The 12,977-nt window shown below is 42.9% G+C and overlaps 1 protein-coding gene across 1 annotated transcript in view; it reads right to left on the bottom strand.

Moving 5' to 3' along the window:
* Secisbp2l (SECIS binding protein 2 like) overlaps positions 1–12,977 on the bottom strand; it is a 49,048-nt gene that overhangs the window by 12,478 nt on the left and 23,593 nt on the right. The window contains exons 8-14 of the mRNA XM_050133136.1: positions 12,838–12,972; positions 9,820–9,900; positions 9,069–9,236; positions 8,794–8,935; positions 4,705–4,874; positions 3,328–3,460; positions 1,679–1,841 (exon numbers count right to left, since the gene is read on the bottom strand). Of these exons, the coding sequence (XP_049989093.1) occupies positions 1,679–1,841; positions 3,328–3,460; positions 4,705–4,874; positions 8,794–8,935; positions 9,069–9,236; positions 9,820–9,900; positions 12,838–12,972 (992 nt within the window). The remainder of the gene's footprint in view (positions 1–1,678; positions 1,842–3,327; positions 3,461–4,704; positions 4,875–8,793; positions 8,936–9,068; positions 9,237–9,819; positions 9,901–12,837; positions 12,973–12,977) is intronic.

Below are 12,977 nucleotides of genomic sequence, written 5' to 3'. Positions count from 1 at the left end.
AGGCACTGGGGAGGGAGCATGAATGAGCACAAAGCACAGTGATACCTATGTAAGGAAACCCTCCCCTTTATGTGCTAAATTAAAGAAACTCAAGGCTGTGGACAGTCACTGCATAGCCCACTGACCTCACAGTCCATCTATTGAAACTGCTTTCTTTTGCTAACAGAGAACATGTTAGAAAACATGCCAAGAAACCCAAAACCCTTCGTCCTCTGATCCTGGGCAAGTCTGCTTCCAGTCACAAAAATCAGTTTGGTTAGATGTTCCAAAAGCCTATGACTACAGATGATGAACTCAATAGGTAAACTGAGGCCTTAAAGGCTTTTACATCTAGCAGACAATCAAACAGAGGTCATTTAAATGTCAGCTCTATCACAAAATCACAGTGTGTGGTCACTGTGTACTTAACCCCAGGGTGAGAAAGTCATCCAACTTTACGTGTAGACCATCCGATGTCCTACAGAGGCTGTAGTCTACATCATACAGTGAAAACATGTCCAGGGAATTTCACATTTTGCATCAAAATGTCTAAGCAAGTATGACAGGATTTCAGAAGATAGAAATATACTCAAAGAATTCAACATCCAGCCGGGCGATGGTGGCGCACGCCTTTAATCCCAGCACTCGGGAGGCAGAGGCAGGTGGATCTCTGTGAGTGTTTCATCTGCTCCACACCTGCTGTCTGACATAGAATTAGCTGCTCAGAGCCTGAAGAGAGGCTTCTGCTCCAACACTAGAGCTGAGGAGGAAGCAGAACAGAGCAGTGGCTGCTGGACCACACTGACTCTCACTCTAGGATTCCTTCCTATGGCATTTTTAAAGTAAAACCACTTCATCCACACAAATACTAAAATATGTCCCAGCAGTTAGCTTAGTGATTCCCTAATTATCCTAATTCTTAAACCTAGACATATTTGCTTAAAAGCAAGTACTGGAGTTGACTGTGTTGCTCTGTGGTCAAACACTTGACCAGGAAGCAAGAGGCCCCGAATTCAACCTCTAGCACAACAAAATGAACAACAAACAAGAACAAAATGGCACGGCTTTACGTGACAGATTCAGTCTTGAACAAAGAACCCTATTATATGTTATTAACTGATTAGCGAGCTTTTTAAAGGACCTGTGTTATATGCAAAAAATAGACGAAACATAACCAAAAAAAACAAAAACTCAAAGCATCTGCAGGGGCAAAACCCATGGTACATTACATTCTACATGCACATATATATAACACACATACACAATATACATCTGACGTAAGAGGCCAGGATTCTGGGATAGAAACGCCATATGTGATAAAGAAAACATTACTGCCGGGCGATGGTGGCGCACGCCTTTAATCCCAGCACTCGGGAGACAGAGGCAGGCAGATCTCTGCGAGTCGAGACCAGCCTGGTCTACAGAGCTAGTTCCAGGACAGGAACCAAAGCCACAGAGAAATCCTGCCTCGAAACAAAAACAAAAACAAAAACAAAAAAGCATTACTGTGAAACCCCACACCATGGATACTGACAGCAGTACTGCTTTAACAGACCCAAACCCTGTTAAACAAGAGCAGCAACCTCTGCATTCCACCTTGCTCCACTTACCAGGTAACAAGAATACGAATTCAGAAAAACCAAGATTCTTCAACTGTTTGACCGCAATAGTGGGGGAAAAAGAAAAAAAAAAAACTTACTCTCGAAATCTCTTGCTGTGGATTTTGGTTATGGTTGAGGAAGCCATTGGGCTGCCTATGCCGGAACTGGCAGGAGAGCCTTGCGACACAGGTGTCATACAGTACGGAGAGTTCTGACTTGCTGGAGACAGTGAAGCATCACTGGGCATGCTCAGTCCAGTATCTGTGGAGATGCAAGTAGAAGGGAAGAACCTGACAACTTCAAATGCTAAGAAGCTCCAGGCGGACACAGACAATTTAGATGGCAGAATTTTCTCAGGTCATACCCTAACTCTCTGGAAGATAGTAAGTTAGGTATTTTCCTATCACAAATTATTATTTCCTACAAACTAACAGAATAAAGTATGTAAAACCTTCATACTAAAAAAAAAAACCAAGCATAGCTTAGAAGTTTCTACAGAGGAGATGGGGAAGCAAATTTTCTAAGACACATACTCACAGAGATCTGTACCTTTCTGCAGTGTTTCTACACATCTCTATCTTGCCTCCTATTTCTTAAATCTTTCTTTCAAATTCTATGTGGTAGTGGCAAGGACAATCCTATGTCACTCCATGTCTCCTGATCTCTACACCCACATCTGCTCACCCTCCTGATCTCTACACCCACACCTGCTCTCCCTCCTGACTGTCTACACCCACACCTGCTCACCCTGTCTACACCCACACCTGTTCACCCTCCCCTGACTTTCTACACCCACACCTACCCACCATTCTGATGCCTCTCCTGAGTCTCCTCTTCCCCACCTACTTATCTGGCCTTTGCTTCTGTGCTTAGGCAGCCACACTTAGATGCAAACTATCAACTCTGCTGCTTCTTCCTAAGTTACTGCTTCTCTTCAACAGGTAAACTCGGGAAGTGCATTTGTATATTCAGTTTAATAATTAACAAAGTTACACATTAATCCTATCTGTTTACTGGATTATCAGCCCCTGACCATTCTGTTTTCCAGCCTCTTACCTCCACTACTTAGTGAGCACGTTTGGTAGTTATTTAGTCAAAATCAGAGGGATGAATGGGTGAATGGGCACACATAAATCTAGGGGAATCATACTGAGAATAAAGGGAAACCGCAACCAAACACATCCTAGATAAATAATGCTTAGGAATAAATTCACCTTTTGAAAAGTAGTGAAAAACTCCTACTTGATTTCTGCACAAATCAGATTGACCTTGCTGCAAAACTCTGTGTGGCTACTTAATGTACCAGATAGAACCTCTCTGCTGGAATGTGCTGGGCATGAATACAATCTTTCTCTGCTTTGTAGTTCTCTGCTCCTTGTACCTTATATATTAATTCCCTCAAATCAAGAAAGGAATCAATAAAAAATAATCTGAAAAACATTCCTAAAAAGAAAACAACTGGCAAATAGTGTTCCCTACGTAAAAGATGATGAACAAGAACTCTTATGACAATCCCAGGAGTCCCAGGCACTCAGAAGATCCCAATGTTTGAGATGTTACTACAAATGATGGCTCCAGCCTCCAAAGTGTTAACGACCTGCTATGTAACACCTGTCCACCCTCTCAGCCATCCGCCTTCAAAAGATACCGTGTAAGTCAACGCACATAAAATACAGTGTTCAGCCAGTGAGGCTTTCCTCTCAGTGGCAACACTGCAGACAGTTAGGACAGAGAGAGGTGTCCTCACCTTCCTGGGAGACAGTCTCCTGAGGCAAGTCACTGGTGAGGTCCAAATGCGCTTCTGTTGGCTCCTCGGCTCCCAAAACGCTGTGTTCCACAGTCAGACGTCCCTTCTTCTCCTCTCTTTCTTTCAGAATAACCTGAAAGCCATTGCACAGTTCCTCAGTTACTGCTCACTCCTCAACTAGGTGTGAACTATTTCAATGGCACGGCCAAGAGGGCTTTAGTTGGCTGCATTATCTGACCTGCACAAATGTGACTGTTACTTTACAAACTGCAAATGGAAGGGGATGCTGTACAGAGAATACAGGGAGAGTGTGCTAAGAGTGCACAGCCAGACACACTTCACCTGCTTCCATCTCCAAATAAAGGGAAGCAGGATGCTGGGAGAAAACAAACACCCCACACTGCCTCAATCTTGAAACCCTAGGTGACCAAGGAGGATTTCCCAAACAGTGACTAACTGTAAGTTTAGAAACCACCTCATACAATTCATGTGATTTACACTCTATAGTTTTCAACCATTCAGGAATGAATTGCCCCACTCTGACCCTACTAGACCAAAGCAGATATTATCACCAATTTATAGCTAAGGAAGATGGAGGTAAAAATGTGGGCCTAAAGCTGCTCTCCTACATACAGAGCAAACACCGAGGCTAGAAGGTGTAGGGCTAGCAAGCTGGAGGCAGAGTGCCTGTCTCAGGTATATTAGGTCTCAGGTCAGACCTCCAGCACTGAAAAGAGATGAGAAGGAGAAAGGGGGGCATGGCTGTGGAGATGGTTCAATGGTTAAACTGCTTGCTGCACACGCTTACAAGTGAAGTTCAGATCTCCAGAATACACAAAAATGCCAGGTGGGTGTGGCAGATCACCCAAGAATCAGGGCCCAGGAGGCTGAGATGTGGTTCCTGAAGCAAGCTGGCTGGCCAAACTCATCATATCGGTGAGCTGTGGGTTCAACTGAGATACCATTCCTCAAAGAACAGGGTCAAGAACAGTTGAGAAAACTCGGCCATGAACCTTAGGCTTCTACATGCAGGCCTCCACACAGGCATGCCAACATATGCATGCCCACACATACACCTAAGAGAAAAAAATGCAAAGGGAGGACAGATCTGAGCTTCTAATTCCTAAGGACTTAGTGTTTGGGATATGAAATGTTTGGCTGCTTACTTTCTAACCCTTATAGAAACCTTCACTTTGTAGGACCTTCTTACACAAGACGACTGCCATACAATGCTGGTCTGAATTAACCAGTCACACATAGCCGTGTACAGGAATATATTAGAATATCTGCTTCCTAAAACACAACTAATTTTGCAAAGAAATAAAAAGTAAACCCTTAATTATCCTATAAAAGAGACATCTCTAGATTGGGGGTTACCTTTTTGAGTGCTGTGGGTCGTTTTAGCTTTGCAATTTCCTTCTCTTTTCCTTTCTTTGCTTTGGAGGAAGTAATGTCCAGAGAACTAGAGGACGGCAAGCAGGGCTGACTTTTGGTTAAAGGCTTTCTGGCGGCAGAGTCTTTCGTGTGAAAAGCAGCTGCGGTGGCGACTGCAAACAAACAAGAACACATTAGCTTCACTACTGCAGCCACATCCACGCACTGGGACAACTTCTAGTATTAAATCTTCAAAAACACAAGCACTGTCTCCCCAGGACAAAAAAGACATCATAGTATCAGGCTCAGCAGAGTCCCTCAGACACACCTTCTTCCCGAGTCTTCAACCTCCCTAAGATTAGGAAATAAGTCAGTGCAGTCAGCTGACCGAGAGGTCTCAAGCAAGCCTGTACTGTTAGTTCAACTCCACTTCAGCAACCAAGCGTGCGCATTCTCTGCAGCTGCTCCCAGTTAGACTGGCCCACCTTTGGTGTGCTCGCTCCTACAGACTCGGCTACTCATCCTTATATACTCCTGCAGTCTGTCTATCGCTCCTCTTTAGCTGAGAGTCAGGAAGGAAATTCTCTCACCCACTCTCAGTGCTACTCAGCACCGGCTACACCCCTGCTCATACCCTCAGTCTTTAACCCTGATCTTTCAACGTTTCTAAGCCTCCAATCTCAACCCCTTCACTCTAAAAGAATATTCCTGTCACTTTCTTGAGAAGACGTTGCTCAAGTTACAAAAAACATCCAAAAGGAGGGGGCAGATATCCTTACAATTGTCCAAGGCCCACTAACAAACTCGGCCCATGTCACCTTAGTTCCTCTAGTACCTTGTGCTGATCCTTTTCATACTCATTCCCTCCACCCCCAAGCTGTGTTCTCTGATCCACACCCCCCCCTTCTATCTAAAAGAAAAGAGGGGTTGGGAGGCAAACACACCTCAACTGGCTTGCCTTCAACCTAAGGCACTCTTACTGCCCAATCTCTACCAGTTAGATGTCTCGGCATCATTCTGATATCATTTTCTTCCAAACTACTAGCATCTGATTTTGGCCATATTCACTGTATTTTAAGTACTACTGTCAAGACCCAATAGAAGCCAGACAGTGGTGGTGCACACCTTTTTTAAATCCCAGCACTCAGAAGGCAGAAGAAGGCAGATCTGAGTTAAGAGGCCAGCCTGGTCTACAGTGCATGTTCCAGGACAGTCAGTACTATATAGAAAAAACCTGTCTCAATGCCCCTCCCCAAGGATCCAACAGAACCATTTGCAGTTGCCAAATACAATTTTCCAATCTTCAAAAATTCTTCCTGGGACACCATTCACTCATGTTTATATGTGTGGCTCTTCTTCCTTCTGTCCCTGAAATCCAGTCACTCCACGGGCTTTCCCCTCACTTTAAATGCACTGACTTCTAATCTAAACTACACATGCATAAACACATGACAAACGGGGTCTCCAGGGCCTCGACTGCTAGCATTTCAAGTTCAAAGCCACTGTCAACTCTCCTCATGTCACTGTGGTACCCTTGCAGCCCTCCACTAAGCCAGAGAGCACAGGTAGGGTGCTGTGTAGGTGAGAGTGCGCCTGCGCATGTGTGCACGCCCACAGGTGAAGACCAGATGTTGGTGCTATGTGTTCCCAATCACTCTTGTCCCGAGATTTTAAGACATGGTCTCCCAGGGAACCTGTAGCTCACCAGTTCAGCTACACTAGCTAGATAATGAGCTTCCGGGATCTGCGGGCTCTACGGGCTCTGCCTCTAGGACCGGGACTACAGGCACTGCTGTCCATGCCAGGCTTTAGATGGTACCATGGATCCAAATGCAGGCCTCATGCTCACACGTCACGTACTTTACTGATGAATGATGAAGCCATCTCTGCAATACCCTGGAGCTGTCTTTGGCCTGTCTCTAAATCCTGCTATTCCTTGCTCCATCAATTCCTTACAAATTTTTCACTCCCATAATCTCATTCTTTTCTTGAATTTCCCAACAGCTTTCTTTGTACCCAATACTCTCAAATAAAGATTGGTGATTGAAAGGAGTCTCGTTTCTATCTGCTAGGAATCCTATCCATTCTCCAAAGCCCAATTCAAACCCCACCTTCCATGAAGTCACTTGTTAATCAGTATTTCTCTTCATCTATACCATCAATCCCTCCCATACACAGGCTCACAGAACTCGCTGCATCTCTCCTGAGGTACTTCAGTTGATCAGTTATTCATGTGTGTCTCCTCTCCCACAGGGCTATAAACTTTTAAAAGGAGATTTATCTTATGTATACAAATGCTTTGCCTGGAGGGATGGATGTGTACCATGTGGATGCTAGGTGTCTATGTCAGAGCGCATTATATCCCCTGGATCTACGGTTATGAGTGGTTATGAGTTGCCACTTGAGTGCTGGGAACTAAACCCAGGTCCTCTGCAGCAAGAACAAGTGCCGACTGAGTCAGCTGTGAGCTTCTTGAGTGGGCCTATCCTCACCATCTCCATAACCCCAACAGCTCCAGACAGCACATCCTAAGCACAGATATTCTGAGCTGTTTAACAACATTTTTAAAATAAATGAGTGCTCTACCTGCATGTATGCCTTTATGCCAGAAAGGGGCATCAGATCCCAGTATAGATGTTTCTGAGCCAACATGTGGTTGCTGAGAACTGAACTCAGAACCTCTGGAAGAGCAGTCAATGTTCTTAACCACTGAGCCATCTCTCTAGCTCTTAACATGTATTAAATCAACCAAAGTTGTAGAGATGGAGATTTAGGTCAGTGGAAGAACACTTGCCTGGTATGCATAAGACCTTCAGTTCAAGCCCCAGCATTGAAAAAAAAAATACATGGAAAAAAATATGGTGATTAGAGATTCAGTTTAATGGTAGTGTTTGTCTAGCCAAGCACAGGCCCTTGCTTAGACAAGCTTTAGTTCTCAGTAACTAAAGAAAAAAAAAATAGTTAAAATGACAAATGGCTAGGTATGGTGGCTCAAACCAGTAGTTCCAGCATTTGGGAAACTAAGGCAGTCTTATTTTAAAAAACAAAAACAGAAATAGCAACAACAAAAATTCCAACAATCACAGGTTAATAACCTCTTCTTTGTAATAATGTGCATTAGTTCACTGAGTGATTATAACACAGGTTTTCTAAGTAGTATATATCTATCAGCTCATTTATTCCCCAAACAACCTTGAAGTAGGAATCTTCACTGCTCTGTTTTAATGTAGGGAATTAAAGTACAGGAAGATAAATATCTATCTAAAGAAACAAATCAAAGAGCAGGAGGCCAAGCTCAGCAGTTTGACTAGAACCCCAGCTGTGAGCTGAAAGGCCACTTCCTCTGCCGTATCCAGGGGGAGGCGACTGCCACTCTTCACAGCTCAGTAGCATGCAGCTCTATGCATTCATGTCACCTCTACCAAGAGTCGCTCAAGCACAGGTCTCCACCACATGGGTGAGCAGCTACACGTTAGCATCTTGCACACAGATACAGCGCGTTCCTATCTTTTTACCTATTCAGCAATATTCTTGGAACTGGACAATCTGGGAACAGAACAGACAGAAAATTCTGCTTCTCACCATTAGTCCTTTTAATTCATGCCCTTCCCTTGTTTTTGCTATCCCTATCCCTCTAAAGGGAAAGGAGGGAGATCAAATAGTCTCTAAAACTGACAAGGTTGGTTACAAGAGAAACAGTTTCAGTGGCAAGCCAGATCACTGTCTCATTTACATATATTAAACTATCAAAATTTGTCATTTAATTGGATACTTTCATAGTTAACAGAGCCAAATTACCCTGTGATTTTTTAAATTTTATCCTTTGAAGAAAAAACAAAACAAAAAATGGGGCCAGGGAAGGCGGTAAGTGTCTGTACTACAAGCCTGATGACCTGAGTTCAACTGATCCTCAGAAGCCATGGTGGAAGAAGACAGACTCCTGAAAGCATGCTAGGTGTGCACACCCATATTCCTTGTACCAGAGAGAGAGAGAGAGAGAGAGAGAGAGAGAGAGAGAGAGACTAGTCAAGTGCAGAGTAGAGAGGGAGAAAGAGAAAGATTACACAGCTATACCCCACACTAAGGAATCACCTGGGTACGGCAGTGGTCTGGTGTTGGTGATCTGGCGTGCTTTCATTGCTTGCTGTTGCTTCTCCAGAGCAGCTAGCATGTCCCCTAAATCTAGCTGTACAGGGGTTTTATTCTTTTTTCCAGCTGCTTTTGATAAAGCTTCCTAAAAGGCGAATAAGAAATGATTCATTTTTTATGATTAGGAAAGTATGAGAAATTGTAATTACATTTGACATTCCTGTCCATCCCACCAAGCCCAGCAAACAATCACAACTGTGAATAAAGTGACTATATACCTGCAATTTTTTCTGCTCCATACTTATTTCGGAGTATTCTTGTGCTGTGGCAAGGGCTGCAGCTAGTGCTTTCTTCTTTTGACTCTTGGCTCGTTTGGGAACTGACGTGGTAATGGGAATTGGAGTCTGAACTATATTGATGGGTGAGTTTTCAGGTAAGTCATCCAACTATGAAGCAAGAGAGACATATCTGTTAGTCATCTCACAGAGGTCAAACCATAAGGAAAGACAAAGCCAACTGAGGCAGGTGCTGCAGGACAGGAGGCTCAGAGGACTAAGGGCCATAAAGAGTAGGGTGAGAGGAGGACCATTTTAGAATGTGGTGCTTGTCTGAGGGAAATTTCTATATAAGCTGTATGCTGTATGACAGTACTTACTGTTTTCTCATTTAGAAACACAACAGAAGATTTCCTAGAAACTACTTTTGTTTAGGAAAAGAAACAGTAAGGCTCAGCGGGTACAGGAGTCTATGGCCAAGACTGAAAACCTGGGTTCCCTGTGACATCCATGGACAGAGAGAACAAGTTGTCCTCTATCTCCCTCAAGCACGCCATGCTCCCAGCCACCCATATATGCACATAAACTTGAGTACAACTGCGGTAAGGGTTCTCAGGTGCTGAGAGTAAACACTAACATACAACCCCCACACCATGTGTCCTGTGTCCTTCCCACCAATCTCAAGACTTCCTTCCACATAGCTAAGTTCAAAAGGTGTTCTATTTTTCTTATAATTTTGAAAGGAGTTACTTACTACTTTTGAAGGAAGTTTCTGTTGAATATTCTCATCTTTAGAATTTCCATTCTCACTTAGTTCTTGAAACCCATCTTCATCCTGAAATAGTTTGCCTGATGTCAGTGAAAATGTTCAGAACCCTACAAAAGAGTGTGTGTGTGTGTGTGTGTGTGTGTCCATGCCTGCATGTCTGTGTGAGGTGTGTGCTTGGTGTGTGTGTGTATGGGTGTGCAAGTGTGCATGCCTGCATGTGGGGGGTGTGCTCGGTGTATGTAGGGGATACATACACATGTTTGTATGGATGTGCTCAGTGCATGTGTGGGGGATGCGTGCACATGTGTGTATGTGTGTGTGTGTGTGTGTATGTGAGCATGTCTACATGTGGGAGTGTGCTTGGTGTGTGGGTGGGATGCATACACATGTGAATGTGTGTGTGTGGATGGGTGTGTGCAGGCCTGCATGTGGGGGGGTTCCTGGTGTATGTAGGTGGGGGTGCATGCATGTGTGCATGTGTGGTGTGTGTGTGTGTGCACTCATACATGTGAACACATGTGTTTGCTGGACATCAAACCCAGAGCCTTACTTATGCTAGGTAACTACTCTACCAATGAACAACCTACCCAACATAGAAACCTTTTATGCTTGACATTCTGAAAGGTAGGAAAATAGTGTATATTTTATCCTACTGTTGAACTATTCTAAATCAGTCTTTAAAAGGAAATGTTATTTCTCCCATGCTAAACCTATTTTTGATTCAAGTATGAAGTCATATCACATCCGTACGTCCTTTAAATTTCTGAAACCCCTTTTGCATTCTTATACTAATTATATCCTAAGACAGGATATAGGTAACTGAAAAGAATTCAAACTAGATTTATCACATTCAGATAATTTGGAGGTTTTAAGTAGTTTAGTATTCATTTTTAAAATGTATTCTATTCCCTATTACATACAATTTGAAGAATAATGTTTAAAATACTTTTACAATGTTTTTATTCAAATTAATTTCTTAGTCAATATTCTTTTGATTGTGTGGAAACAATCATACAAGTGTGCCTATAATAAATTACAATGAACTTTTGTTAAAAGGAAGGAATAGAAGTAATAGTTTATCAGTCCCAAAAATATTGAACTTGTATAAAATCCACAAGTAAGAAAAGAAAGACTGCTTAACCCGAACTTATGAAAACCTTGTACAAAGCCCCGTTCCTGAGAAGGTTGAGGTCTTGAGAGTGGGGCAGGGAGGGACTTGCTTGGGAGAGTGCTCACTCTGCAAACATGAGGAGCTGATTTGATCCCCAGAACCTAAGTAAAAATAGCTGCACAGTGGCAGGCACTGAGAGAGCCCAGTGCTGAGATGTGAAGACAGGCAGATCCAGGAGGCTCATGGGCCAGTCTGCCTTGCTTTATCACTGAGCTCTCAGCCAATGAGGAATCTTCTGACAAAAAAAAAAAAAAAAAAAAAAATCAATGTGGACGGAATCTGAGGGACAAGGCTGTCTTCTGGCTTCTACATGCCCACAAATAGGAACCACACACAGAGCTAACAAAGAAACAAACAAACATGATATTGAACCCAGGGATTCACATGCCCACAAATAGGAACCACACACAGAGCTAACAAAGAAACAAACAAACATGATATTGAACCCAGGGATTCAAGCAAAGCCCCAACTCAAGTCTCCCTCCAGGCATACAGCAATATACCCAGCTAGTACTTCAAGTTTAATCACCTGTGTAAACAGAAAACAACAGGGGCTGATGGGATAGGTCAGCATCAGAATGCCAGCTCAGCAAGCACAAAGCCCTGAGTTCTAGCCTCATTTAAACTGTGTCAGTTATTGGCACATACTTTCGTCCCAGCACTCAGGAGGAAGAGGCAGGTGGATCTCTGTGATTGCAAGACTAGCCTTGTCTACATAGAGACTTCCAGAACAGCCAGGAAGCTACACAGAGACCCCCTGTCACTTAAAAGAAAAAAAGGGGGGGGGGGATGCTGTCTTCCTAGAAACTATTACCAAAGTTGCAGTCCTTTTCAATATTAACAGAAAATCATTTATTCTAATATTTTCTACCAAGAATGTAAATTTCCTCATGTTTGTTTTGTTTTCTTGAGACATGTTCTCACACTACAGTGCATGCTAAGTGGCTTAAGGCAATCCTTTCTTCTCAGCTCTGGAGAGCTAGGATTACAGGTTTAAACCACCATGCCTGGCTCATGGTTTCCAGATTTTAACTGATGTTAATATAAGCTTCTTAGAACCTTTTTTATTTATGAAGTCAGTGAGTACCTGTCAGTTAAGGGTGGCAACTGTTCCTGGCAGAGTAGGTCAGACACACTCAGCTACTGTGGGACATCATTCAGCTTAGTTAACATACTAATCCCTGTCCTCTAACGTCAAGACTTCCAGTTTAATACACATCTAACAATCCACTTTATAAAACATCTATGCTCTAACTGAAGTGAGCTGCACAAAAGAATTACCAAGAATGGTTGGAACAACAACAAACTTCTTCTTTAAGATCCACCCAAAGTTGCTTGTTCTGTGTTCTAGTCCAACCACAGCAAACTGTGTATAAGGTATGTTCACACCTGTATCCTCCCACCACACAGTACCTCCTGTTACAGTCCCGGCTGGAACAAAAGCTAGCTAGCTGAACAAACACTAGAAACAGTGACTTAGGATGTATGTGCTGGGAAAGCCAAGAAAACAGCCGTTTTTCTTTTTTTCTCCAAGATTCTCCTGAATGGGAGCAGAAATTATCTTGATTAAATTATTCAGATCTGAAAATTGACATACCCAGTGCTGACAAAAGCAGCTTCTAATCCACACACCACTCAAAACAGAAATTAATAAAGGGAATGTTAGCTTACATAAATACAATCAAGACAAAAACGAGACAGTAAGTCATTTATAATCTGACAGAGTAACATGTTAAGTCTCGAACATTATTTATAACATAATTACATACCTAATTAATTTCTTATGAAGCCTTTTTGTAGAATGGTTTAAAAATAAAATTTGAAAAAGTTACCTCAAAATATAAAGAGTCAGAATTTATGTCCCTTCTGTGAGACTGAGCAGAGTTTAGGTGCTTATTGTCTTGTCTCTTTTGCAAACTCTGTCTTCTTTCGGAGGAAGTACTGTGTCCTCGGCATCTGAATCCAGCCTAAG

The sequence above is a fragment of the Alexandromys fortis genome, unplaced genomic scaffold (assembly GCF_014885135.2).
Source record: "Alexandromys fortis isolate MF-2015 unplaced genomic scaffold, M_Fortis_MF-2015_v1.1 scaffold_6, whole genome shotgun sequence".
In the NCBI taxonomy this organism is placed as follows: Eukaryota; Metazoa; Chordata; class Mammalia; order Rodentia; family Cricetidae; genus Alexandromys; species Alexandromys fortis.
The sequence above is the reverse complement of the archived record's forward strand: the minus strand, read 5'-3'. Positions and strand labels throughout refer to the sequence as shown.